The sequence below is a fragment of the Aotus nancymaae genome, unplaced genomic scaffold (genome assembly GCF_030222135.1).
Source record: "Aotus nancymaae isolate 86718 unplaced genomic scaffold, 86718_ANA_hifiasm-v0.15.2.pri h1tg000108l, whole genome shotgun sequence".
In the NCBI taxonomy this organism is placed as follows: Eukaryota; Metazoa; Chordata; class Mammalia; order Primates; family Aotidae; genus Aotus; species Aotus nancymaae.
This window is the reverse complement of record NW_026988523.1, coordinates 8638293-8664654: the sequence shown is the minus strand read 5'-3', so window position 1 is coordinate 8664654 and position 26362 is coordinate 8638293. Positions and strand designations below refer to the sequence as shown.

Genomic DNA, 26362 nt, shown 5'->3' with positions numbered 1-26362 from the left:
ATAACAAAATGCCATAAAATAGGTAGCTTAAAAACAACAGAACTTTATTTCTCATGTTTGTTGGGGTTGGGAAGTTCAGATCAAGGTATGGGGAGATTTTTATGTCTGGCTAAATTCCTGATCCACAGACAGTGCCTGCTCTCTGTGTTCTCACATGGATGAAGTTGGGATAAAATTCCTTTAGACCTCTTTTGTAAGGGCACTAATCCCATTTATCAGAGTTCTGCCCTCATGACCTAAAAAATCTCCCAAAGGCCCATATTTTAACATCACCTTGGGGTTGAGATTTCAACATATGAAGTTTAGGCAGACAGAAATATCAGACCGTAGCACCAGTCCTATTACTGATGTATATTTTCTCACATTTTCTCTTTTTGGTGTAGTCCACCACTTAGTGAATATTGTGTGCCAGGCATTGTATTGAACACCTCATAGATATCTTGTTAATCTGTGTAATGGTTCTGTGATATAAATATCATCCCTGTTATACAAATAATTAGAAACGGAGAGACTTGCTCAAAGTCACAAAGCTGTAGATAGCATAGCTAGGATTAATTTCACTTTTCTTGAAAGCTGTGGCCTTTAACTATGGTTAAAAAACTAGTATTTCAGCCAGGAATAATGGCTCTTGGCCTATAATCCCAACACTTCGGGAGGCCAAAGCGGTAGGAGTTTGAGAACAGCCTGAGCAACATAAGGAGATCCTGTCTCTGCATTATATGTGTTACATATATATGAGCTATATGTGGTGGCATGCACCTGTAGTCCCAGCTACTTGAGAGGCTGAGGCAAGAGAGATGTCCTGAGCCCAAGAGGTCAAAGTTGCAATGAGTCATGATCATGCCAATGCACTCCAGCCTGGGTAACAGAGTGAGACACCGTCTTTAAAAAAAGAATGTAGACTTTTAATTCACTTGTTGTTCAGAATACATTTCTTTAAAGCTACTGGCTTGAACTGATTTGATAGTAATTTTTAGGTACTGTAACATTTAGTATTAGTGCAGCACATTTTGTGACATGACACGTACTATACTCCTGCTTTTTCTTTTTTGCTTTTAAATAAACTAATGGATGACGGAGCTCTGTGAAGGAAACCTGTAGTAATTTCTTACAGTTTTCAGGCCAGAAACCTTCATTGATTTTTGTTTGATACCCAACATCTATCAGCAAACCATAGTTCTACCTTTAAAATATATCTAGAATCTGACCACTTCTTATCAACCCCACTGCTACCACCCTAGTCCATTTCAGCACCGTTTCTCACTTGGATTATGATAGCTTCCATAACCATTTCTACACTTGGCTTCCCTTTAGTCTTCTTTTCAGCATAGCAGGTAGAATGATCTGGTTCATCACTGTCAAATCACATCACTCCTCTTTTCCAAATCCACCAGTGAATTACACTTTTACTCAATTAAAAAGCTAAAGTCCTTAACACATTCCTTAGTTCTCTGAGGTGCTCTTTTTTTTCACTTTTCCTTTTGAGACAGGGTCTTGCTCTGTAACCTGGGATGGAGTGCAGTGGCACAGTCTGTTCACTACAGCTTCTGCCTGCTGTGCTATGCTCAAGCGATCCTCCCACCTCAGCCTCTAGAGGAGCTGGAACTAGCTAGAGTAGCTGGGGCTACAGGCGTGTGGCCCTATGCTTGCTAGGCTTTTTATTTTTATTTTTATTTTTATTTTTTTGTAGAAATGAGTTCTCAGTATATTGCCCAGGCTGTGAGAATGCCTTTTAAAAATTTGCATAGAGGTGTTGTATATCTTAGCAGTGACACACTCAAAGGATCCTCAAACCTTGAAATATCCCTTTCTCAAAATGCTACCAATTAGGTGTGTATTGTTTTCTATTAAATAGCTCCTGGCATACTCAGTGAATTGATTGGTATATTCTTTTTTGCCCTTCCCCCTGCTCTGACCCCCAAATCTCAGTTTTCTTTTCTGTGGGTCTCTTTGTAGCCAGTATGGCCTCTTATTATTATGTATTTATCATTATTGTATATATTGCATATATTTTCACATTGCATTATAATCATCTATAACATATTTGACTCTGCCATTAGACTTTACATTCTTATATTCTAAGGCATAGTGTTTGTGCCCAAGAAGTTTTTCTTGAAGGAGTGAGTGCATTTTCAGTTACAGTTTTAAGTGTCATTGTACCATCAGTAAGGATTTGGATTTGTATGCCAGTAAGAGAAAACTTGATAAACATTGACGTAAGCAAGTGAAGATTTACTTTCTCATGTAATGTGAAGTCCAGCCGAGGCAATCCAAGGCTGATGCAGCTGCTTAAGGATTTCATCCAGAAACCAGTATCCTGTCTTCCTAGCTTAAGGTTTTTGTCTTCATGGTCAGAAGATGGCTGTTATATCTCTGGACACTACATCAGAATTTTAGTAAGGAAGAAAAGGGAAGGATAAAAGGAAATGTCTTTTTACAACTTTGCAATTTTGTCCTTGTAGATGGTAGCCCATTAGAAATTGATGCCTGTGTTTCATTGGCCAGAATGATGTCATCTGGCAAATCCGAAGTACAAAATAGGCTGGGATTTTGAGTATTCGTTTTTTATTCTTTATATGAAAAGAGAAGAAAATTGTAGTTGGTATTTACCTCAAGTATCAAAAAGTAGTATAGAACAAGTGGTTAACAACATAGACCTAAATTTGAATTTTGACTTTGTTACTTCTTAGCTGTGTGACTTTAACAGCTCTCTGCCTCTGTTCCCTCATCTATAAACTGTGTCTAGTAATAGGTAACTATTTCACTTTGTTATTGACACTGTTAGTTGATATATGTTGTGGGTTTGATGTATATAGTTCGTTTTGTTTAAATAGCTAATAAATTGTTATAATTATTGCCATCATTACCTACAAGCATTGTCGAAACTGGAATTGTATAAATTTATCACTCAAGGAATTGGCTTTCTTTGGGATAGGAAGAAAAGAGTATTTACCAGGTCTAGGTAGGTGCTTTTGAGTACAGGTAATGGTAGAAAACAATGGTAGAACTTTCTTAAGGGCTCTGGTGAGTGCATTGTACTATTACAAATTATGGATGGTGTTAAAAACATTGGAACCATTTTCATTTACTCATTGAGTTCATTTTGAAGCTCAGTGACCCTTAGGGTCATCTTCAACAAGTTGTCATTGTTGAACAGATGACAATTTGTTGAAGATGACCCTAAAGTTTAGTTCAACAAACTAAATCCCCTGAAGTTTAGTTCAACAGAAATTTCATCTCTTATTGATAGAAAATTTGAAGACTTCGCTCAAATATATATATAAATATGATTTCATTATTATATTGAAATATGATTTCATTATTATTCTTACTAGCCTTTTTCAGTTTATCACCCTACTTTGAAAAATATTTATCAATTAATTTTGTATTTTCTTTATAGCCCCATCTGCTTTGATATGATTGAAGAAGCATACATGACAAAATGTGGCCACAGCTTTTGGTAAGACAATTTTATGGAGTAAAATAGTCTTTTGGCATTTTAAAACTTATCTGTAAATGTAGCCAATGAGAAGTTATGTGTTTTAAATGAATTTTGATTATCTTCCTATCATATTTTTTTCTTGACATATGTCTTTGTAGATCTGGCAGTTTAAGGCAGTTAACATACGGCTGGTGCATAATTTTTTTCAAATATTTAGACTTACTTTAGGTCTTACCAGTGGATTTGAAAACTTATGCATTAATTAATGTTACTAAGAACTTTTGACTGCTATTTTTAGTGATGCTGAGCAGCCAGGACCAACCACGAAGCATTAGTTACTTGTGGGAATAGGTTGGAGAACGCAGTGAAGCAGGCTAAGAAGGTCATGGAAAAGGATAGAGGATTTAAAAGTTCTGTGTTCTTTTCTTTAACACTTTGCTCATCATTATCTTTACATTATATCATGGCACATTAACCCATATGTTAAAAATTTTTTTTAAATTGTAGAATTCACATAATACTGAATTTATATTTTTTATGTATTTTTTTCTGGTTCCTTAGTCTTGGAGGAATATATAATTTTAACCACAGTTATGTGAACAGTGCAGCAGTGTTAAGTATGTTCATATTATTGTACAATTGATCTCTAGAACTTTTTGTGCAAAACTGAAACTCTGCACTCATTAAACAGTAATTTCCCATTTCCCCTTCCCGGGAGCTCCTGGCAGCCACCATTCTACTTTCCATTTCTATGGATTTAACTACTCTAGATACCTTGAATAGGTGGAAGTATTTGTCTTTTTGTGACTAGCTTAATTTACTTAGCATAATGTCTTCAATGTTTATCAATGTTGTAGCGTGTGTCAGAATTTTTTTTCTTTGTTAGGCTGAATAATACTCCATTGTATGTATATGCTACATTTTGGTTATTCATCTATCAGTAGACAGTAGGGTTGCTTCTTCTACCTTTTGGGTCTCCTGTGAATATGGATATACAAACATCTCTTTGGGACTCTGCTTTCAGTTCTTTTGGGTGTATACTCAGAAGTGAAATTGCTGGATCATGTGGTAATTATGTTTCTAATTTTTTGAGGAACCTCCATACTGTTTTCTATAGGGGTTGCACTATTTTATGTTCTCTCCAGCAGTTCATAAGAGTTCCAGTTTCTCCACATCCTTGCCAACTCTTATTTTCTGTTGTTTTTTAGTAATAGGCATCCTAATGGATGTATAATCTGTGTATTTTTAATTATTTTTGCTTATTTTTTACCTATTCTGTTGGCATATTATTTTAGCCTTAGTATTCCTAGTGTTCTGATGCTCCGTATATTCTAATTCATGTTGAAATCAGGCCCATAATTTTATGCTAAAGTTGGATATGATATCTGGCAGATTGATATCCAATCATCATGAAGAGTATTGGGTATTAACACTAGTCTATAAGATCTTTCATTTCATCTGGAGTATGATGCTTTGGTGATAGGTGTATTCCCTTTGCTAGTCACTTAAAAAGCTTTAAATAAACATCACTTTCTTAGCTTGTATTATCTATATTCTTTCTTATAAAGTGTTAAAATGATAACAGCAATGTATATTCTTGCTTTAAAAAACAACTCTTATTGTACAGGAAGATGTAACATAAAATACAAATGTCTACCTTTATCTAGTCTCTCTTGCCTGTCTCTTCAGAGGTTATCACAGGTAAAAGGAGTGATTAGATATTCTTTCAGAATCTTTTTACCAGTTTGTTTTAGGCCATCTTGCTTTCTTGAATCCTTCTCGTTTTCTAGTATATCATTGTATTGACATAATTATGATTCACGAATCACTTTCTGCTCTGTATTGCCAATGAAATTCTGGTCGTGTGGGTCTTGCGTTGGGACTGATACAGGTATGGTCTTATACCTGGTTATTAGATGTGATGATTGGTTCTGATTTGTCCTAGCTGTTCTTGTTATAATTCATTGTTTTTCTAGAATTTTCTGATTACTCACAGTTTTCTGTATGTACTCATCCTTGTTTACACAGATAGAAAATGATATTTATATTGGTTAGCAAGTATATACATAGTAGAAGAAACAGGCAATGATATACATCTGTAGAGAAATACACTTTTTTTATTAGCAGATACGTACTTAATAGAGAAAACAGGCACCCATTTATATCAGCAGAATTAAAATTATTATTTTTAAGAATGGCAGTGTGAGTAAATTGAAAATTTCTCAGGTGGACCTGAGATATATATTCCAAGATATGTATTTACCACTTTGTTATGCCCACCTATTGTTAAGTAACTGATCTAGATACTTAGATGTATGCTGCTTTCCTGGCTATATCTATTCTTTCATGCATTCAACATGTAGTGAGTTTAAATTCTTTTAACAGGATATTGTGCTAAACATTAAGGGTACAGAGGGTAAAACAAATCCTTGCATTTAATGACCAAATAGAAGAAGGGCTGATAGGCACATACAGAGATAAGCACAAGATAAAATAGTAACTCTTTCTCAAACTAAGGCATGTCTGCTCTGGGTTGGTAGTTAAGTAGTAGATGCTCTAAGATACATTTGATGCATCTTGTTGTCACTTAAGTTGTATACAGTGGTATGTAATTTGATGTATTTTAATTTTACAATATAAATGGATATTATCAAGTGCAATGCAGAAAAACCACTTGAGCTATTGTACTGAGGATAGTTACTTCCAGCTATGTCCCAATTTTTGAGTCTGTGAGAGATAGCGTGGTAGTAAGCCTATGTAGGTGGAATATGATTAGGATGCTAAAGAAAAGAAGATTTTCTACTAGATTTTGGAATAATTTCTTGTATATTGAAAAAAAAAAAAAATTTTTTTTTCTGTTTTCTGAGACTGGATGTCGCTTCGCACCAGGCTGGAGTTCAGTGGTGTGAACACGGCTCACTGCAGCCTCGACCTCCTGGGCTCAAGCAATCTTCCTGGCTCAGCCTCCTGAGTAGCTGGGATCACAGGCACACACTGCCACCATGCTTGGCTAATTTTAAAAATTTTTGTAGAGATGGGTTTCACCATATTTCCTGGGCTGGTTGCAAACTCTTGGGCTCAGGCAGTCCTCCCACCTCAGCCTCCCAAAGTGCTGAGATTAAAAGCATGAGCCATTGCACCCAGCCTAACAAACTCCTCTCTGACTTAACAACTTAGCTTGTTCTTGTCATCTGCACATTTTCTATCATTTATTTTTAAGCAAAAGTTACTTGCTAAAACCCATAATTTTCTCCTTCTACTTATCTGTCAACCCATCTCATAACTTTATTTATTTATTTAATCTTTTTTTTTTTTGAGATGGAGTCTCACTCTGTCACCGAGGCTGGAGTGCAATGGCATGATCTTGGCTCACTGCAACTTACACCCTTGGATTCAAGCAATTCTCCTGCCTCGGCCTACTGAGTAGTTGGGACTAAAGGCACGCCAACATGCCCGCCTAATTTTTGTGTTGTCCAGGCTGATCTCAAACTCCTGACCTCAAGTGATCTGCCCACCTTGGCCTCCCAAAGTGCTGGGATTACAAATGTGAGCCACCGTACCTGGCCTTAGTTTTTTTTAAATTAAAAAAAAAAATTTTTTTTTTTTTTTTTTTTGAGACAGAGTCTTACCCTCTAGCCTAGACTGGAGTGTAGGGGCACAATCTCAGCTTGCTGTAACCTCTGCCCCCAGGTTCAAGTAATTCCCCTGCCTCAGCCTCCCGAGTAGCTGGGATTACAGGTGCCTGCCACTATGCCCAGCTAATTTTTGTGTTTTTTGTAGAGATAGGGTTTCACCATGTTGGTCAGGCTGGTCTTGAACTCTTAACCTCAAGTGATCCGCCCACCTTGGCCTCTCAAAGTGCTGGGATTACTGGTGTGAGCAGATGCACCCAGCCCAGCATGTCTCTTATTTTTAATAACCTTTGAGAGTCTTTCCTTCATGACTTGTTTTGTTAAACTTGCTGGTGTTTTTTTTGTTTGTTTGTTTTTGAGACAGTCTCACACTGTCTCTCAGGCTGGAGTGTAGTGGTGCAATCTCTGCCCACTACACCACACTCAGCCTCCCAAGTAGCTGGAACCACAGGCCACACAGCACCAGACACAACTAATTTTTGTGTTTTATTTTATTTATTGTATTTTTTTTGTTTGTTTGTTTTTTTGTAGAGACAGGGTTTTGCCATGTTGTCCAGGCTGCTGATTAAAAAAAGCGTTAAATTTTGCATGTATATTTCCTAGTAATGTTAACTCATTTCCTTTTTTTCTAATAAGACTATAAATTTCTTCATGTTGTGATTCTTAGTCTATTGTATTTGCATGCCTACATTATGCTTCTTCCTTGTAATAAAAATGAAAATAAAACATTTCCTTCAGTGAAATTTCCATGTGGGAATTTTCAGTCATATATGAGGCATATTTTGTGATTATGGTAATCCTAGCCTCGTCATAGTTGCAAGAGGTGATTATATCGTTTTTGAAACATTGTGCAAGTCATTTGTTCAGTAGATATTTGCGTATCCATCATGTGCCTGGCATTTGCTTCAGTCATTAGGCCTCTGTGATTTGCTGAAGACCACTGTTATGATTTTTCACACCTTCCTCCTTTTTACTTATCTTGAAAGTAACAAATGTGAGATGTGAAAGTTGTTGATAACCAGAAGGGCGAAACCTGGTGGATGTGTTTTTATATTTTTGTTTGTTTTATTTAGTGTTTTGTTAAGGTGGAGAGGGAAGGTAAGTGGTTATAAAAATCAGCTTCCGTTTACAAAGCTTAAGTAAATTTGTAGTAATTTGGATACAGAATGAAAGAGATGCTTTCTCTGTAGGAATGATCTTTATAAATCACCTTCGTAATTTCTTAGAAATGATTTTTTTCCTGAGTTTTAGCAATAATACTTATTTACTATAGAAACTTGAATTAAAGACATCTACAAAGAAAACATTTCCCATAATTATATGACCCAGAGACAAATACTGTTAGCATTGTGAGGATTCTCTTTATTGTTTATTTTAAATGTACACATACATACTTTTTTAAAGAGAAATGGGATTATATTGTATACACTATGTTATAGATTGTCATTTTTACTCAGCAGTATGTATAGTGACATTTTTTTTCTCATATCAGTTTGATACTTTTCCATAATTTGGTTGAAAAATAATTTAAGGAGTTTTTTTCATTGTAAGGAGGTACACAAATGTAAAAGGTTTAACATTATAGAAATATATAATGAAAGGGAAAATTTTCTGTAATCACAATTCTCCAGCATCAACTATGAGTAGATTATTTTTATGGCATACAAATTACAATATAATTTTTATTGGATTGCTGTATAGCATTGCATTGGATTGATACAAATTTATTTAGTCAATTTCTTAGTGTTTAGGTTGCTTCTATTTTGTTTTGCTATTTACAGATAACCTTGTATTGAACACCCTTCTAAATATATATATCCTTAGGATAAATTCCTAGAAGTAAAATCAAGTCAAAAGGGAATGTAAAACCTTAAGATTTTTCCTGTAATTTGCCTTCTAGGAAAGTTGTGCTGGTTAACATTTTCTGTGACAGTACCTGTGGTTGTTCGTATCCACATGTACTCTTTAACTATGACAGTATTTTCTTTTGTCTTTTTTTCTTTTTTCAGACAGGGTGTCACTATGTCACTCAGGCTAGAGTGCACTGGCATAATCATGGCTCACTGCAGCCCTGAACTCCTGGGCTAGGTGTTCCTCCTGTCTCAGCCTCCCAAGTAGCTGCACATGCCATCATACTTGGCTAATTTTTTCATTTTCTGTAGTAATGAGGTCTTGCTATGTTTCCCAGGCCGGTCTTGAACTCTTGGTCTCAAGTGATCTTCCTGCCTCTGTCTCCTAAAGTGTTGGAATTATAGGCGTGAGCTGTTTTACCTTACTGGCAGTATTTTATTTTTCCATTCTGATTGATAAAATCTAGTATATGATTTTAAATGAGCTTTTTGTGACTAGTGAAGATAATGGTTTTCTCATGCTTATTGAGTAATTTTTGTCTTTGGTTGAGTTTTCTGTTTCTCTTTTTTATTTGAATAAACTCTGAGTATTAAGGGTATTAACATGTCAATAATATGAATAGTCTGTTTGCTTAACTGAGCTGTAGGTATTTGCTTTTCTGGTGTTGTTATGAACTATTTAAATTGCATAAACTTAAAGTTTAGTGAGTACAGCTTTTTAAATTTGTATCCAGTAGCCTTGTTATTTGAGTTTAGTTTGAAATAACTTTTGTGTACTGTTAACCCAGTAAGTGCCCTGTATATCCTGTTGATAATGTAAAAATAGAAACAGATATAAATTTGTTAGAGTACTTATGTTGAAAATTAAGAATAGAAGACTAATAGTCATTATTTTGTGACTAGTTTATTAATTTTTCATTCATTTAATTAAGCCTTTTTTTCCCCCCCTACTAATAGCTACAAGTGTATTCATCAGAGTTTGGAGGACAATAATAGATGTCCCAAGTGTAACTATGTTGTGGACAATATTGACCATCTGTATCCTAATTTCTTGGGTGAGTCTTTGGAATGATTTTTATTTTTAAAAATGTTTTAATCCCCAAAATTGTGTGCTAGCACTAATTTATTCAAAAAACCTACCTTAGTGGTAAGCAAGTCTCTCTCTACTACATACTACAGTGCTTTCCTCTTCTTGGGTTGTGACATAGATTCTATATATTGTTAGTATTTTACTATTTTTAAGTTTTGTTGAAGAAATTGATGCAACTTTTAGATTATTATGTAGCTCAGGGACCCCTGGGCCATGGACTGGTATCAGTCTGTGGCCTTTTAGGAACTAGACTACACAGCAGGAGGTGAGTGACTGGCAGGTGTGTGGGCATTACCACCTGAGCTCTGTCTCCCATCAGATTAGTGGGGGTATTAGATTCACATAGGCTTATGAAGCTGATTGTGAACTGTGTATGTAAGGGATCTAGGTTGCATGCTCCTTAAGAGAATCTGATGCCTGATAATCTGAGCGGGTACAGTTTCATCCTGAAACCATCCCTCCCACCTGCCTTCGGTCTGGAAGAATTGTTTTCCATGAAACCAGTCCCTGGTGCCAAAAAGGTTGGGGACTGCTGATGTAGATGACAGGACTGGATGTGAGGCTTAACAAAAATGGCAGTGGTTCTGAACACCATGAGGTCTCCCTGTGAAGTGTTGTACATCCCTACTGTTTCTGCTTTTGGGGCAAAAGTGAAAAAGCCCATAGGGAGAGGGAACCCAGGTTTGTTGAAGATTGAGGGGAGGGGACAAAAAAACGTGGGTGTGATGATTCCTAAGTTGGGAGTGAGTGGGTGAAAAGAATCTGAACTAGGGAGGCAATTAAAAATTAAGAACTCGGGAAGGAATACATGGAGTAGAACTTTTGAAAGAGGAGTGCTAAGAACTAGAGAAGAGAGACATGAATAGGGAATCCTTAAGTGTAAATAATAAATAATCATAAATAATAACTAGTCAGCCAATAGTGAATATCATAAAAATTCTGCATGTTAACTATCTTAAGATATTGTAGAAAACTTTTAGTCTGAGTGTTTTATGAATGAAGAATAAGCTAAAGATTAATTTTCAGGTATGGGTAGGCATTAAGTAGGGCACTATTGGGTTTGTATATCAAAAAGGTCAATTCTTAATTTTAAAGACTCAAAGTTAGAGTATAGTGAGTACTTTTGTATTAGATTCTGACCTGCTAGTACTTTGGTGGCAGTTTGATTTTTAGCTCAAATGGTGTTTTATAATAAATTATGAATTTGAATGTATTCAGCTATGGTTTTCTTTTTTATTTCTGCTCTAAAAGTGCCTTAGCTACAATTGGTTTTTCTCTGTTACTCTTCACTATAATTTTTTTTTTATTAAGGAAAATCACTGGATGATGACATAGCAGAAAGGAGTGCTAAAGGAATTATATTGAGGATTTTCTGCTGGAATGACAAATTCTTCTAAGTGGCTAAAGTTTTATGGCAAACGTGGCGAAGGAACTTAGGAAAAGAACAAAGAGAACTATTGAGTGGCATGGCACCTTGCAGGACTAAATGGGAACCTATGTCCTGTAGTACAAAATCCTTTGTCCCTGAGCTTGTCAATTTGGATTGATGCTGCCCTCTGGAATCTAGGATCACTCAAGATCACTATGATTTTTCTGTTGTCCTAACTTTGGAAAGCTACTTATTCTTTTGGAGTGGTTAAACATAGAAAGGAATCTGATGTTCTGAAAATTTTGGTATTTACTAAATTTTTCAGGCAATATTCCTTTGTTCACAAGTTTGAAATTCTGTTTTATGAGTTTCTAAATAGAGTTATATATTAGTGTGGAAAGAATATAAAAATATACTACTGTTTAAGCTGAAAAGTGATCCCCTACGTTATATATATTCTCTTTCTTTCTGAGACAGAAAGTCTCGCTCTGTTGCCCAGGCTAGAGTGCAGTGGTATGATCTCAGCTCACTGCAGCCTCCTCCTCCCAGGTTCAAGCGATTCTCCTGCCTCAGCTTCCCAGGTTGCTGGAATCACAGGTGTGTGCCACTACACCTGGCTAATTTTTGTATTTTTAATAGAGTGGGGATTTCACCATGTTGGCCAAGCTGGTCTTGAACTCCTGGCCTCAAGTGATCCTCCTCCTGCCTCAGCCTCCTGGGATTACAGGTGTGAGTCATCGTGCCCAGACTTACATATTCTCAAATATATGTACCTAATGAACAGTGAAGTTACATTTACTGATTTTTTTTTTAAAGACAGCATCTCTGTCACCTGCTGAAGCTCAGTGGTGCAATCACGGCTCACTGCAGCCTTGATCTCCCTGTATTCAATTGATCCTCCTACCTCAGCCTTCCAGGTAGCTGGGACTGTAGGCATGCACCACCATACCCAGCTATTTTTGTTTGTTTTTATAGAAACAAGGTCTCACTCTTTTTTCCAGGTTGGTCTCAAACTCCTAGGCTCCAGTGATCCTCCTGCCTCAGCTTGCCAAAGTGTTATGATCACAGGTGTGAGCCATTGTACCTGGCCCAATTACTAATTTTTTTTTTTTTTTTTTTGGAGATGGAGTCTCACCCTGCCACCAAGGCCGGAGTGCTATGGTGTGATCTCGGCTCACTGCAACCTCTGCCTCCTGGGTTCAAATGATTCTCCTGCCTCAGCCTCCCAAGTAGCTAGGATTACAGGTGCACACCACCACACCTGGCCAATTTTTTGTATTTTTGGTAGAGATGGGGTGAAACCATCTCTACCAAACAGACAGGTCAGACAGGTCTGGAACTCCTGACCTCATGATCCATCTACTTTGGCCTCTCAAAATCCTGGGATTACAGACGTGAGCCACGCAACCAGCCCAATTACTGATTTTTTAAGCTGGAAATTATCTTGACAGTGACCTCTAATGCATCTTTCAATGTGATTATATTGTCAACCATGGAAATAACATTTCATCCTGATACATCTGTTTGTGTTTTTCTGCTGATTACCTCTTCTAGCCTTGGCCTTTGTTCAGTGATAGCCAAATCCTAAGGTTCTTACACTAGGTATGTAGATACTATCTTCTGTTGGCTCAGAGGAATGTCATTGAGATCTGTTGATCCATGTGTTCCTGAAAGAAGAATACCACTTGTCTTTTTCTATACTTAAAAAAAAAGTCTTCTAAGTTATTTTCATTGCTTTAGCTTAAGTTGGCATGATTTGCATAATGGTTACAGTTTCTAATTAGGTTAAGAAGAAATTGAGCCTTTTAAAATGATTACAGATTTCCTCTTAGTCTGGTAAAGTAATTGATCATATGTCATATGATTTGGAGATGTTCTTGGCATCCTTGCACCTACTTAATTGATACGTTTAGACCTTTCACGTCTAATGGGTAGTCATAGATAGAGGGCTGGTGCACACAATTTATATAGCAGTGCTCTTTAAACCGTTTTGCTTGTGTAACTCATACGGGAAATTTGAAAAGTGATGATCCTTGCATATTTTTAAGTTTGTATTAAAATTTTTTCTTCATAATTTTAAGTGGTTGTAAAGAATATAATCTAGGCCAGGTGCAGTGGCTCCAACCTGTAATCCTAATACTTTGAAAGGCTGAGGGAGGAGGATCACTTGAGGCCATGAGTTTGAGACTGGCCTGGGCAATATAGTGAGACCTTGTCTCTACAAAAAGTTAGCCAGGTGTGTTGGTGTGCAGCTATTCTCCTACCTTCTTGGGAGGCTAAGGTGAGAAGATTGTATGAACCTGAGGATTTTGAGGCTGTAATGAGCTGCAGTTGCACCACTCCACCCCAGCTTGAGCAACAATGCAGAGACCTGGTCTCAAAAATAAGTAAATAAAATTTAGAAAAGAATGTAATTTCTAAAGTATTATAAATATGGTTACTTCAAAACTGTTTTGTCTCTTTTTAAAATATAACCAGTGGAATCTAAATGTCATAGTGTTTTGTTACTTAATATCATTGATTTAAAAAATGTAAATAAGCTTTTTATTCAATACCAGAAATTTCATTCATTCCCTTTTTTTGTGAACTTCTATTTAAATTTCATATCACATATATAGTTTTATCCTTATAACCTATTTCCATGGTTGAAATTCCAATTGATCTTCTTGTGATATTTTTCTGTAACAAAATGGTATATACAGGCATACTTTTATTGCCCTTTGTTTTATTGTACTTCACAGAAATTGCATGTGTTTTTTTTTTTTTTTTTAACAAACTGAAGGTTTGTGGCAACCCTGCATTAAGTCTCTTGATGCCATTTTTCCAACACCATATGCTCACTTCATATCTCTGTGTGCTCAGAAGAATGGCACTGAGATATTTTAGCCAAGTGGTGAATGCAAAGGAAAAGTTCTTGAAGGAAAGTAAAAGTGCTACTCTAGTGAACACATGAATGATAAGAAGGCGAAATCACTTATTGCTTATATGGAAACAGTTTTAGTAGTCTGGATAGATACTAGCCACATTTCCTTAAGCCAAAGTCTTATCCAGAACAAGACCCTAACTCTCTTAAATTCTGTGAAGGCTGAGAGAGGTGAGAAAGCTGCAGAAGAGAAGTTTGAAGGTAATGGAAGTTGATTCAAGAGATTTAAGGAAAAAAGCCATCTCCATAACATAGAAGTACAAGGTGAAGCAGCAAGTGCTGATGTAGAAGCTGTAGCAAGTTATCCAGAAGATCTAGCTAGGTAAAATCATTTTTGAAGGTGGTTATAGTATATGACAGATTTTCATTGTAGATACAATAGCCTTCTTTTGGAAGTCTCTAGGACTTCCATAGCTAGAGAGGGAAGTCAGTGCCTGCCTTCAAAACTTCCAAGGACAGGCTGACTCTCTTGATAGGGGATGATGCAACTGGTGACTTTAAGTGCCAATACTCATTTACCATTCTGAAAATCTTAGGGCCCTTAAGAACTATGCTAAATCTACCCTGTCTGTGCTCTACAAATAGAACAATGAAACTTGAAGACAGCATATCTGTTTTCAGCATGATATACCGAATATTGTAAGACCACTGTTGAGACCTACTGCTTGGAAAAAAAGATTCCTTTCAAAATGTTACTGCTCATTGACAATGCTCCTAGTCACCCAAGAGCTCCGATAGAGATATAGAAAGGAGATTAAGGTGGTTTTCACACTGCTGACACAATATCTATTCTGCAGCCCATAGATCAAGGAGTAATTTTGACTTTCAGGTCTTATTATTAAAGAAACACATTTCATAATAGCTGCCATAGATAGTGATAGTGAGTCCTCTGATAGATCTGGGCAAAGTAACTGGAAAACCTTCTGAAAGGAGTCACCATTCTAGATGCCATTAAGAACACTCAACATTTCATGGGAGGAGGTCACAATATCAACATTAAAAGGAGTTTGGTAGAAGTTGATTCCAACACTCATGGATGACTTTGAAGGGTTTAGGACTTCAGTAGAAGGAGTAACCACATATGTGGAGGAAGCAGCAAGAAAGCTAGAAATAGAAGTGGAGCCTAAAGATGTAACTGAATTTTGCTGTACTATCATGATAAAACTTAAACAGATGAGGAACTGTTTTTTATGGATGAACAAAGAAAGTGGTTTCTTGAGATGGAATCTACTCCTAGTGAAGATGCTGTGAACATTGTTGAAATAACATCAAAGAATTTAGAATATTACATAAACTTAGTTGATAAAGCAGCAAGAGGACTTTAGAAGTTGACTAACTTTGAAAGAAATTCTACTGTAGGTAAGATGCTATCAAATAGAATTGCAGGCTATAGAGAAATTTTTCATGAAAGGAAGAATCACTTGATTGATATAGCAATCTTTGTCATTGTGTTACTTTAAGAAATTCCCATAGCCAGCCTGGTCTTCAGTGACTACCACCCTGATGTGTCAGCAGCCGTCAACATAGAGGCAAGACTGTACCAGCAAAAAGATTTTGACTTGTCTAAGGTTCAGATGCTCATTAGCATTTTTTAGCAATAAAGTATTTTTTAATGCAGGTATATATTAATATATATATTTAAAGACATGATACTTAAAATACAGTATAGTATAAACAGAGTTTTTATATACACTAGGAAACCAAAATTCATGTGGCTTGCTTTATTGTGGGGCCTGGAACCGAACCTGTATTTTCTCCATGGTACACTTTGTATGTAGGAATTACACCCTTAAAAGTTTCTTTTGAACTTAATTTTCTCTTAAGCATTAAGAAGTGTTAAATATGTTTCCTAGGTTGTTATTTAATTAGTAGTAGTATGCAGTTGATCAATTAAATGTTACACATAATTTTATAAACTCTTAGATGTAAAATTCTGTAGTGAATGTGCCATTTACCAAGGTGCGTAGTGTCCTTCTCCTCAGGTAGTTTAAGTGGCATTTATGAATGTTACTAGGATGAGGATTCTATTTCCTTTGTGTAATTTTTATTTTTCAATGTGTGAGTCTTGAGAAACCTTGTTTATATTAATTGAGTTGATAGGATTTGAAGGAGTTTTTATAGCAACAGGACTCATTTCTTTGCCTTCCTTTGGAATTATGTGCTCAAGAAGCACTTACTGATTTATTGTTAGAAATTTTTTTTAAAATGACCTATTAACACATCAGGCATTTTCTTCAATTTTGATGAAAGAGTTGGAAACCAAATAACTCAAGATGGATTTGGTTTTCTGGTCATTAGAGTCATATATACTTTCATTGAGATAGATAATATGATTTCCTTTCTTTCCTACTGTAAGCGCTACACTATCGCCCTCTTCCTCCTGACTTCCCTTCCCTGCATCTTCCTCTGCCTTCCATAGCATTTTCTCTCATTCTCTTCTGTTTCTCGCTTACTTCCCTCCAGTGTGCACACACTCTCTGCTCCTCTCTGCCTCCCTTGGTCTTGAATGCTCTCTTTCCCTCTCCTGATCCTGAAAGGCTTATTCAGGTAAGGGCTGGAAGTCAGAGCCCCCATTACCATCTCCTCCCATTACCACCTCCTACATACTCTGCAGGTGTACTCCTCCACTCCTGCCAAAGATTGCTTTCTAAGCTCCCTTGCTTGTTTGCTTTCCCCCACTCCCTCCTTGCTTTTTCCCCCTCCCTCCTTCCCTGCCTGTCTCCCTCCCTCCCTCTCTTTCACCTTCCCTCCCTGTCTTTCTCCCTCCTTCCTCCCTCCTCTCCTCCTCCCTCCTCCTTTCCTCCTTTCCTTCCCCCTGCCCGCCGCCCCACTCCCCTTACCCACCCAGCTGGCTTATTCTCCACCTTTCTCTATGTATAAAGTTTGTAGGCAGGCACAGTGGCTCACACTTGTAATCCCAACACTTTGGGAGGCCGAGGTGGGCGGATCATGAGGTCAGAAGACCAGCCTGGCCAACATGGTGAAACCCCGTCTCCACTAAAGATACAAAAAATTAGCTGGGCGTGGTGGCATGCACCTGTAATGCTAGCTACTCAGGAGGCTGAGGCAGGAGAATCATTTGAACCCAGGAGGCAGGGGTTGCAGTGAGCCAAGATCGCGCCATTGCGCTCCAGCCTGGGTGACAGAGTGAGACTCCTTTTAAAAAAAAACTTGTAAATTGAATTTTCTTACCTCTCTAATGAATAATCCTCTTACCCACTAAAAAAAAACACAACATTCGTGCAAAGTATAAAATCCCTGTTTAAAAAATCGCTGATGCATATAAAAGTCCTTACTACTGTCAGTCACTGTTTTAAATGCTGTATGTACATGAACTCAATCCTTATGGCAGACTTGTGAGATAGGTACTGCTTTTATCATCCTCATTCCTTAGGTGAGGAAACTAAGACATAGACAGGTTGAGTAACTTGTGTCAAGTTATAGTATATAGCCAAAGTGGTGGAATTAGAGTTTGGTTGTAGGGAATTTGGCTCAAGCATCTGTGCTTTTACTGTACTGTTCTGCCTCTAAAAAGACAGTTGCTGGAAAGGAGTCTTTTGCATTAAAATGCACTTTTCTTAGTACTAAGAGATGTTTGTTATTAGTACTGTGGATGTTGTAAGGCTCTGTAGAATGATAATTAACAAATATATAAACCATCCTTAGGTTTAGGTATCAGTTCTAAGAATTGATGATGGTATCAAATAAATTCTTATATTAATTGGAAATAGGAAAGTATTAGCTAAACATAGCATGTCACACTTAAAATCCAGGAGCATGCCATCAAGGTTTAATTAATTCATTCATTTATTCGGCAAATACCAGGTGCCTACTATGTGTCAGGGAGCACAATGGTGGACAGGACAGTCATTGATCATTAAATACTTCAATCTATAGTATAAATAAGATGCTACCTGGTGTCTTTTGCTAACAGGTAAACATTGGTTTTAAAATAAATTTTCAAAGTTACAGAATGGAATTCACCGTTTTGCTATTCTTGTTTGTAAGTTATGGCATAGTTTTGAAAGGATTTTCCCACTAAATGTGTGACTCTAATGACTTTCATATATTGACATTTGAATGTTGAGTCCATCGTATATACCTTCCATTTTAAGGTATGTTTTCTGTTAAATCTTTCAAGTACCAAAAAAATAATAAAATACTCCTCGATGAAATACTTAAGCCAAGTGTACTAAATAAAATCACTTCTTTTATTTTCCATGGGTAACCATTGTTTGTTGTAGGATATAGTTGTTTAAAAATTTTTATTTTTTGAGACAGGGTCTCTCTGTGTCACCCAGGCTGGAGTACAGTGGCGTGATCACAGCTCACTGCAGCCTCAACCTCCTGGGCTCAAGCAGTACTACCACCTTGGCTTCCTAAGTAGCTGGAACTACAGGCACATACCACCACACCTGACTAATTTTTGTATTTTTTGTAGTCACAGTATTTTTTGGGGTGGTGAGCACCTGTAGTCCTAGCTACTGGGGAGGCTGAGGTGGGAGGATGGCTTAAGCCTGGGAGACGGAGGTTGCAGTGAGCCAAGATTGTGCCACTGCACTCCAGCCTGGGTGACAGAGCCAGACCCTGTCTCAAAAAATAAATAAATGATTACAGCTTGATCTTTAGTTAACAGAGTTGCTCTTGAAAAAAAAAAGTTTGATCTTACAGTATTGTTATTGAGAATCAAATATAATGGTACGTAAGATGTCTTGGTAAAATTCAATGTGGCATATTTATGTAAAGTATCTAACAGTCACTATTTTTCTTCAAATGGTTAAATTCATAACTGGGACATTACCTTCTTATTAACTTACTCCTTTTTATTCCCACTGCATTATTTCATGTTCCCTCCTTTATCTGGATTTTAATAACTTTTCTTCTGTAAGATACCTGGAGTTCAGGCCCTTCACAGTCTGGCTCTGATCTGCCTACATTTCCAGGCTTAGTTCTTAATCCCTGTGAATCATTCACAAAATGACTATGACCCTTGTTTTAGCTGTATCGACTGAATTAATTAATTTATTCATTTGTTTAGAGATGGAGTCTGGCTCTGTCGCCCAGGCTGGGGTGCAGTGACATGATCTCGGCTCACTGCAACCTCTGCCTCCCAGGTTCAAGTGATTCTCCTGCCTCAGCCTCCCAGGTCGGCTGGGACCACAGGCGTGTGCCATCATGTTGGGCTAATTTTTCTATTTTTAGTGGAGACAGGGTTTCGCCATGTTGTCCAGGCTAGTCTCAAACTCCTGACCTCAGGTGATCACCCGCCTCAGCCTCCCAAAGTGCTGGGATTACTATATTGATCTCTCTTTCTCTCTCTCTCTCTCTCTCTCTCTCTCTCTCTCTCTCTCACACACACACACACACACACAGACACACTTTCTCTCTTGAATTTTTATTCACTCCTAATTTTGCTTGGTCTTTGTGTGCTTATTATGTTCCAATTCTAATGTTGCCTTCTATATGAAGTGTGCTTGTTAACATTTTGATTGATCTCTGTATGTACACTTTGTAAATCTGTTTTAATGATAGTACTATTATCGTATTATATTGTGAGGACTATATCATATACATCTGTCTTGCTAGTCTGAGTTGCTTGAGGCCTTGGGCTCTGTCTTTGAAGCTTGCATACTTACGAGCTTGGTATCTGTTCTTTTCAAAAATATTTACACTTGCATTGTGGTATAGTGGGACGTATCAGACAGTTGGGTCTGTATTCTCAGCACTTTCTCGTTCTATATGTCACCATGCATTAGTTCCTTATGTTCTCTGTGCTAATATTTCTTCATCTCTAACTGGGGAGAATAATCTGTAAGATACTGCCTATGAAGTGCCTACCTAGCCTAGTGCTAGTTTCCCCTTTTTTAAAAAAAAAAAAATCAGTTTTTTGTATCAGTTTATGTTTGTTGGCTGTAGAAAAATACAATTTAAAGGGTTTTAAACATCATGGAAAATGTATCAATTCACAGGAAAAGAATTTCTAGAGCTAGTTACCAGTGGTTCAGTGGTCTGGTGAGGTTCTTTCTCTTGTTCTATTCTTCCATCGCCGGTATATACCTTGGTCTTTTGTCAGGCTATTCTTGAGATTGCAGGATGGCTCGAAGCAGTTCCAGATCTCATCCCCTTATGAAGGCAGAGGTGTTTCTCCTTTTCTTTTCTTTCTGAAAGAAAGCACATGTTCTGTTGGTCAAAATTGGGTTACATACTTAACCCCACATCAACCACCGGCAAGGGCATGAATGACTAGATTGCCTTAGGTTAGTCAAGAGTAATATGTGGGATTGGGGCGGGATCTAACCTCTCTGAAAGTTATATGGCAGTCTCATACTTGGAAAAAAGTCATGTTATTGTCAAGAAAAAGGATAGGATAGCTTTTGGATAAGTAACTAAAAGTGTCTTCCGTGTTATTTATAGACAAATAAAGAAAAAGAACAAACGCAAGTCTTAAGTGCGTAACTCATAGTACATACTCAGTTACTCATGCCTTGTTACCATATGGGGCATATTTATGATGGTCTCACATGGTAAATGAGGAATTCTTTATTTGTAAGTGCCAATAGCATCATCATTGAGAAACATGTAAGGGAAAATACATATTCTGAAGAATCCTCCTATAGTAATAGTAGTTGTAGTAGTAGCAGCTGCAGCAAAACTGTTTTCTAATTTGAAATAAAAAGCTGACACTTTCCGTTTAGCATATTTTTAATTTGGGGGCTTTGTATGGGTAAAATAGAATCTATCTAAACCTAATTACACGATACATTTAACAAAAATACAAATTATGTATGCTTTTTATTTTGTTTCTGTTTTCAGTGAATGAGCTCATTCTCAAACAGAAGCAAAGATGTGAGGAAAAGAGGTTCAAATTGGACCACTCAGTGAGTAGCACCGTATGTTTCAACTCTTATTACTATTTTTAATACATTTCATTTTGTTGTTTTTATTAGTTTAATATTACTTAGTTGTTAAAGTTTAGTATATTATTGATTTTCCTTAAAGGAGATTTCTTTAGGATTGTTAAGTTCAAATAAATAACTTTCTTGTCTGTAGTACTTTACTAGAGTGATTGATTCTATTTTCAAAAGTCTTGTAAGATTATATTGAAACATTTGACTTCTAATACTTGACATTTGAAGGATTATATTGCATGGTGAAACAATGGTTAGATATTTTCAAAAAACTGTTGAGGCTGGGTTCATGCCTGTAATTTGAACACTTTGAAAGGCCAAGGCAGGAAGATAACTTGAGCCCAAGAATTTGAGACTAGCTTGGGCAACATAGCAAGACTATCTATATTCAAACGAAAACAAGTACAAACCTCTTGAAAGAGTTTCAACTCAATTTTAAAGGATTCGTCCCAAATTATTGAGGCAAATAAACTTAATACCTTACTACATGCAAAACTGAAAATATGGCTAGACAAATAATTAAATTCAGTCATTTATTTTGAAGGTAAATTACAGCTTTAGAGTAGTCTTGAACGCATCTTTGTTATCTGTTATCTAAATTCATTTAAGGGAGAAGAAATAGTGTTTAGGTTATAACCAGAAGACATTAAGGAAGCCACTAGATGGGAAGGGGTAGTTTAGAACATTACTGTGTATTTTCACTCTCTATGTAATGAGCATATTTGGAAGTAGCAAATAAACATTTGTTTTAGTCTCTAAAACAGTCTTCTTAGGAAGTTGTTGTGTTTCTTCTTTCTTTGTTTTTTAGAATGGCCACAGGTGGCAGATATTTCAAGATCTGTTGGGAACTGACCAAGATAACCTTGATTTGGCCAATGTCAATCTTATGTTGGAGTTACTAGTGCAGAAGAAGAAACAACTGGAAGCAGTAAGTGGTAGCTAAACTTAAAAATACATATATTTTAAATGATGAACTTTAATGCAATGAAACAAATCTGAAATGTTTAAAAATAATAGGATAGCTTCACAAATTCATTCATTTTTACTCAGCTAGAAACAGCTACAAAGTGTCACTTCTGCTAGATTCCTTCTTTTTTTTAACTTAACAACTTCCATACATTATAACTTATTTGCAGTGACCAGTTTTTATTAACAAAAGTCGAGTGTTAAAAATCTCAAAAAAGTAAAGTTTCATTTTCGTAAGAAATAGTTTCATTAGTCATTTGTCTTCCAATGAGTATCTTCCTTGCCATATCATCCCCTCTTCATATGCAAGATTTGGAGGAGAAATAGAGATTATTTTTATCTACATAAAATTCTTTCAGCAGGTGTCCATTGGTAGCAATAGTAGTCTGTGATATAACTAAGAGCATTTAAAGAGATCTCTACCAAATACATCTTATTTCATGTAATGAGATGTAAAATTCCATTCATTTTACATAAATGTTAAAAATGTAAAATGTGAAATTCCAAGTATTGGAAATTGAATGGGATACATTGTAAGCAACATACACCTTAGCATAAACAAATACTACCCTGAGGCTAAACATAAAGGAGATATTTACTGAGAGAGTAAGGGAGTGAGTAACACATACACACAAAAAGGAATATTTGAATAACCAAACTTTGAGAAGATTACAACCATGGCTTCTCTGGAAGTCTACAAGAACATGAGATTAGGGATTTGAATGTTGTTGAGAGTCTTTCTTTCATGCCCCTTTGTGCTTGTTCGATTGGGACAGCTCTGATTTTCTTTTCTCATAGGTTTTTTTAATCACATGGTGATTAACAGTGTCATTTGTACTGTTGGTTTATATATATGTTTTTTGATAGGGAGCTTTTCTTTCCAACTGCAGTTTAAAAATTTCTGTGGCTAGATTATGATTAACTTAGCTTGGATCTGGATCCCACTGACTATGGTGGGGATCTTCTAGTAGGAGAAAGGTATGTCAGGTTGCCCCAGCCAAAATGAGTTGTCTCCTATGTTCTGTCTGTTTGGGAGGTGGGGTTCATGGGAATTCCTCTTATGGTTTTAACCATAGTTTTCTATTAGCATCTACTGTGTGCCAGGGGTTGTGTTAAGGGCTGTGGACAAGATAGAGTTCTGCTGTGTGTGTGTGTGTGTGTGTGAACTAAATCAGTAAAGCAGGTATTTTCACATAGTGATAAATGATATAAAAGATTTTTTTTTCCTTAAGGGTCAAGGTCTCTGTGTGTCACTCAGTCTGGAGTCCAGTGATAACAGTCATAGCTCACTGCATCCTCCACCTCCTGGGCTCAAGTGATCCTCCTGGCTCAGCCTCCCATCCAAACCACTAATTTATTTTTAAACCACCCGTCTAGTTTATTTCTATTTTTTATTTTTTCTAGATGCAGGTCTCACTATATTGCTTACAGTAGTCTCAAACTCCTAGCTTCAAGCAATCCTCCCACCTCAGCCTCCCAAAGTGCTGGGATTATAGGCGTGAGCCACTGCACCCAGCCCTAAAATGACTTTTTATGAGAGACTGAACATATGCAGTTACCTTGCTCCCTTTGGAAGCGATGAAAATGACAGTAAATTAGGGATTTTAAAGACACAAAAAAATAAAAATGAGAGAAGATACATTTTCAGGAATATTTTGTAAGCTATGAAACAGATGGACAAAAGGTAATAGATTAGCAGATCTGAGGAAACTGAATGCTAAACCAGCAATAGGGAGAAAGCTAAGAACTGACCCTATTTATGTTATGAAGCAGAGGCCCTGGGATTGGGACCATCAGATATCTGTTAGAGTAAAGGCTGAAAACAGAATGATTGGTTGCGAGTCTGAATCCCTGATTCCTTCCTATGTAACTCAGCTAATGATTCTTTCTTTTCTACTTTAGGAGAAAACTGTAATTTTTAACCCCTCCACCCCCAAAGAAGGTGGTAAGAGAGAGGCTCTCTGGACTACTTCATAATAGGCACACTTAAAGATGTGTGTGAGCGTTCCTATTTTTCTGCAGCCTCACCAGCATCTTGTTTCTTGGTTTTTTAATAATTGCCATTCTGATTAATGTGAGATGTTATCTCATTGTGGTTTTAATATGTATTTATATAATGATCAGTGATGCTGAGCTTTTTTTCCATGTGTTTTTTGGCCACATAAATGTCTTTTTTTGAGAAGTATCTGTTCACATTCTTTGCCCACTTTTTGATGGGGTTGTTTATTTTATTTTACTGTAAATTTGTTTTAAGTTCCTTGTAGTTCTGGTTATTAGACCTTTGTCAGATGGGTAGATTGCACAGTTTTTCTCCCATTCTCTAGGTTGCCTGTGCACTCTGATGATAGTTTCTTTTGCTGTGCAGAAGCTCTTTAGTTAGATCTGTTTGTCAATTTTGGCTTTTGTTGCAATTGCTTTTGGTGTTTTTGTCATGATATCTTTGCCCATTCCTATGTCCTGAGTGGTATTGCCTAGGTAACAAACCTACACATTCTACACTTGTGTCCTGGAACTTAAAGTTAAAAAAAAAAAAAAAAAGTATGTGTGCTACCATATTGAAAGCAAATAATTACATAGTGAAAGTGAGAACTGGTAACCTTCTTTCTACCTTCTGATATGCCAGCATTAGTCTTTGCTTCCTTTTTGGCTTGGAATTGAAGAAACACAGTTGTCTTTTTAGATTACAGGTGCTTTCCTATTATTTCTGAAGAGCGAGCAAGGTCAGAAGCAAAATTCTTGTCATAGATTTTTTTTTTAAAACATTATTGCTTTCTTTTCATTATTATTTAATCTGAATCTTTCCAGCATACAGAAAAGTACAGAAGATAATATGGGGCTCTTACATACTCCTTCTTAGTTTTAATAAATGTGAAGATTTTGCCATATGTCTTAGATCTGACTTGGCGAATTAAATATTTTCATACTTAAAGCCCTCTCATCTTATTCCTTTCTCCCAGAGTAACCACCATATGAAATTGGCAAGAATCCTTCTCAAGCATGTGTATGTGTTTCTTATGTATGTTAGTTATCTACAACCATATAAAGTATTGTATAAATTAGAGATTTACAGCTGGGCATAGTGGCTCACGCCTGTAATCCCAGCACTTTGGGAGGCCAAGGCGGGTAGACGACCTGAGGTCGGGAGTTTGAGACCAGCCTGACCAACATCGAGAAACTCCGTCTCTACTAAAAATACAAAAAAATTAGCTTACATGATGGCTCATGCCTGTAATCTCAGCTACTCGGGAGGCTGAGGCACGAGATTTGCTTGAACCCAGGAGGCAGAGGTTGCGGTGAGCTGAGATCACGCCATTGCACTCTAGCCTGGACAACAGAGCAAAACTCCATCTCAAAAAATAAAAATAAATAAATAATAGAGGTTTATGTAAAAGGTTTCTATACTGTAGTTATCCTTTTGAAATATGCCTGTTTGTTTACTTTTGAGGTTCATGTTGATAAATGCAGATTTGGTTTATTTATTTTAACTTCTCTATAATAATCTGTTTCAGAAATATATTTATTATTCTATTGATAGGCATTTAGGGTCTTCTCAGTTCTTAGTTGTGTCAGTAGTGCATTTAGTATACATTTCTCCTTGTACTTACATCAGGGTATATATGCACATTTTAACCTTATTAAATATTCAGTATTGACAGATTGCTCTTCTGTGGGTTTGTGCCATATAAACACTTGGTATTTTCTGTTTTTTAGTTACTGCCAATCTGATAAATATCAAATGCTGTTTGTGTGTGTGTATGTATGTTTTTAAAATACATTTCTATAATAACTAGTACAATTGAGAATTTTTTTAGTTGGTCATCTTTGTTTTCTATTTGATGAATTACCTATTCATATTCTGTATCCATCTCCTGATGGCTCAGTTGTCTTTTTTCTTACTGATTTGTATGCGTGTGTGTGCTTGTATTTTGGATATTGCTACTTTGCCAAGTGCATATTTTAGTAATTGAATTCTAGTTGAATTACATTATAGTTGGAGAACATAATTTACATGATTTTAGGTGATTCCATTTTAGCTGGTTTGTTGGTTCATCACTTATAATTTTTTGTCTTTTTAGTGGTAGCTTTAGAGTTTTTAATATAATTGTTACCACATTCTACATTAAAGTAGTATTAGACCACTTTATCTTATAAGAACTTTAAAAACAGTATACTTTCATTTTC

General features: G+C 36.5%; 1 protein-coding gene across 5 annotated transcripts in view; it reads left to right on the top strand.

Annotated features, from left to right (window-relative positions):
• COP1 (COP1 E3 ubiquitin ligase) overlaps nt 1–26362 on the top strand; it is a 235552-nt gene that overhangs the window by 16242 nt on the left and 192948 nt on the right. For 3 of the 5 annotated variants that reach the window (XM_012444561.3, XM_064370557.1, XM_064370556.1), the window contains exons 2-5: nt 3401–3460; nt 9882–9979; nt 21120–21196; nt 22023–22142. In XM_012444561.3, coding sequence (XP_012299984.1) covers nt 3401–3460; nt 9882–9979; nt 21120–21196; nt 22023–22142 — 355 coding nt within the window. The remainder of the gene's footprint in view (nt 1–3400; nt 3461–9881; nt 9980–21119; nt 21197–22022; nt 22143–26362) is intronic. The other 2 variants (XM_012444565.3, XM_064370558.1) reach the window with 1 other exon arrangement.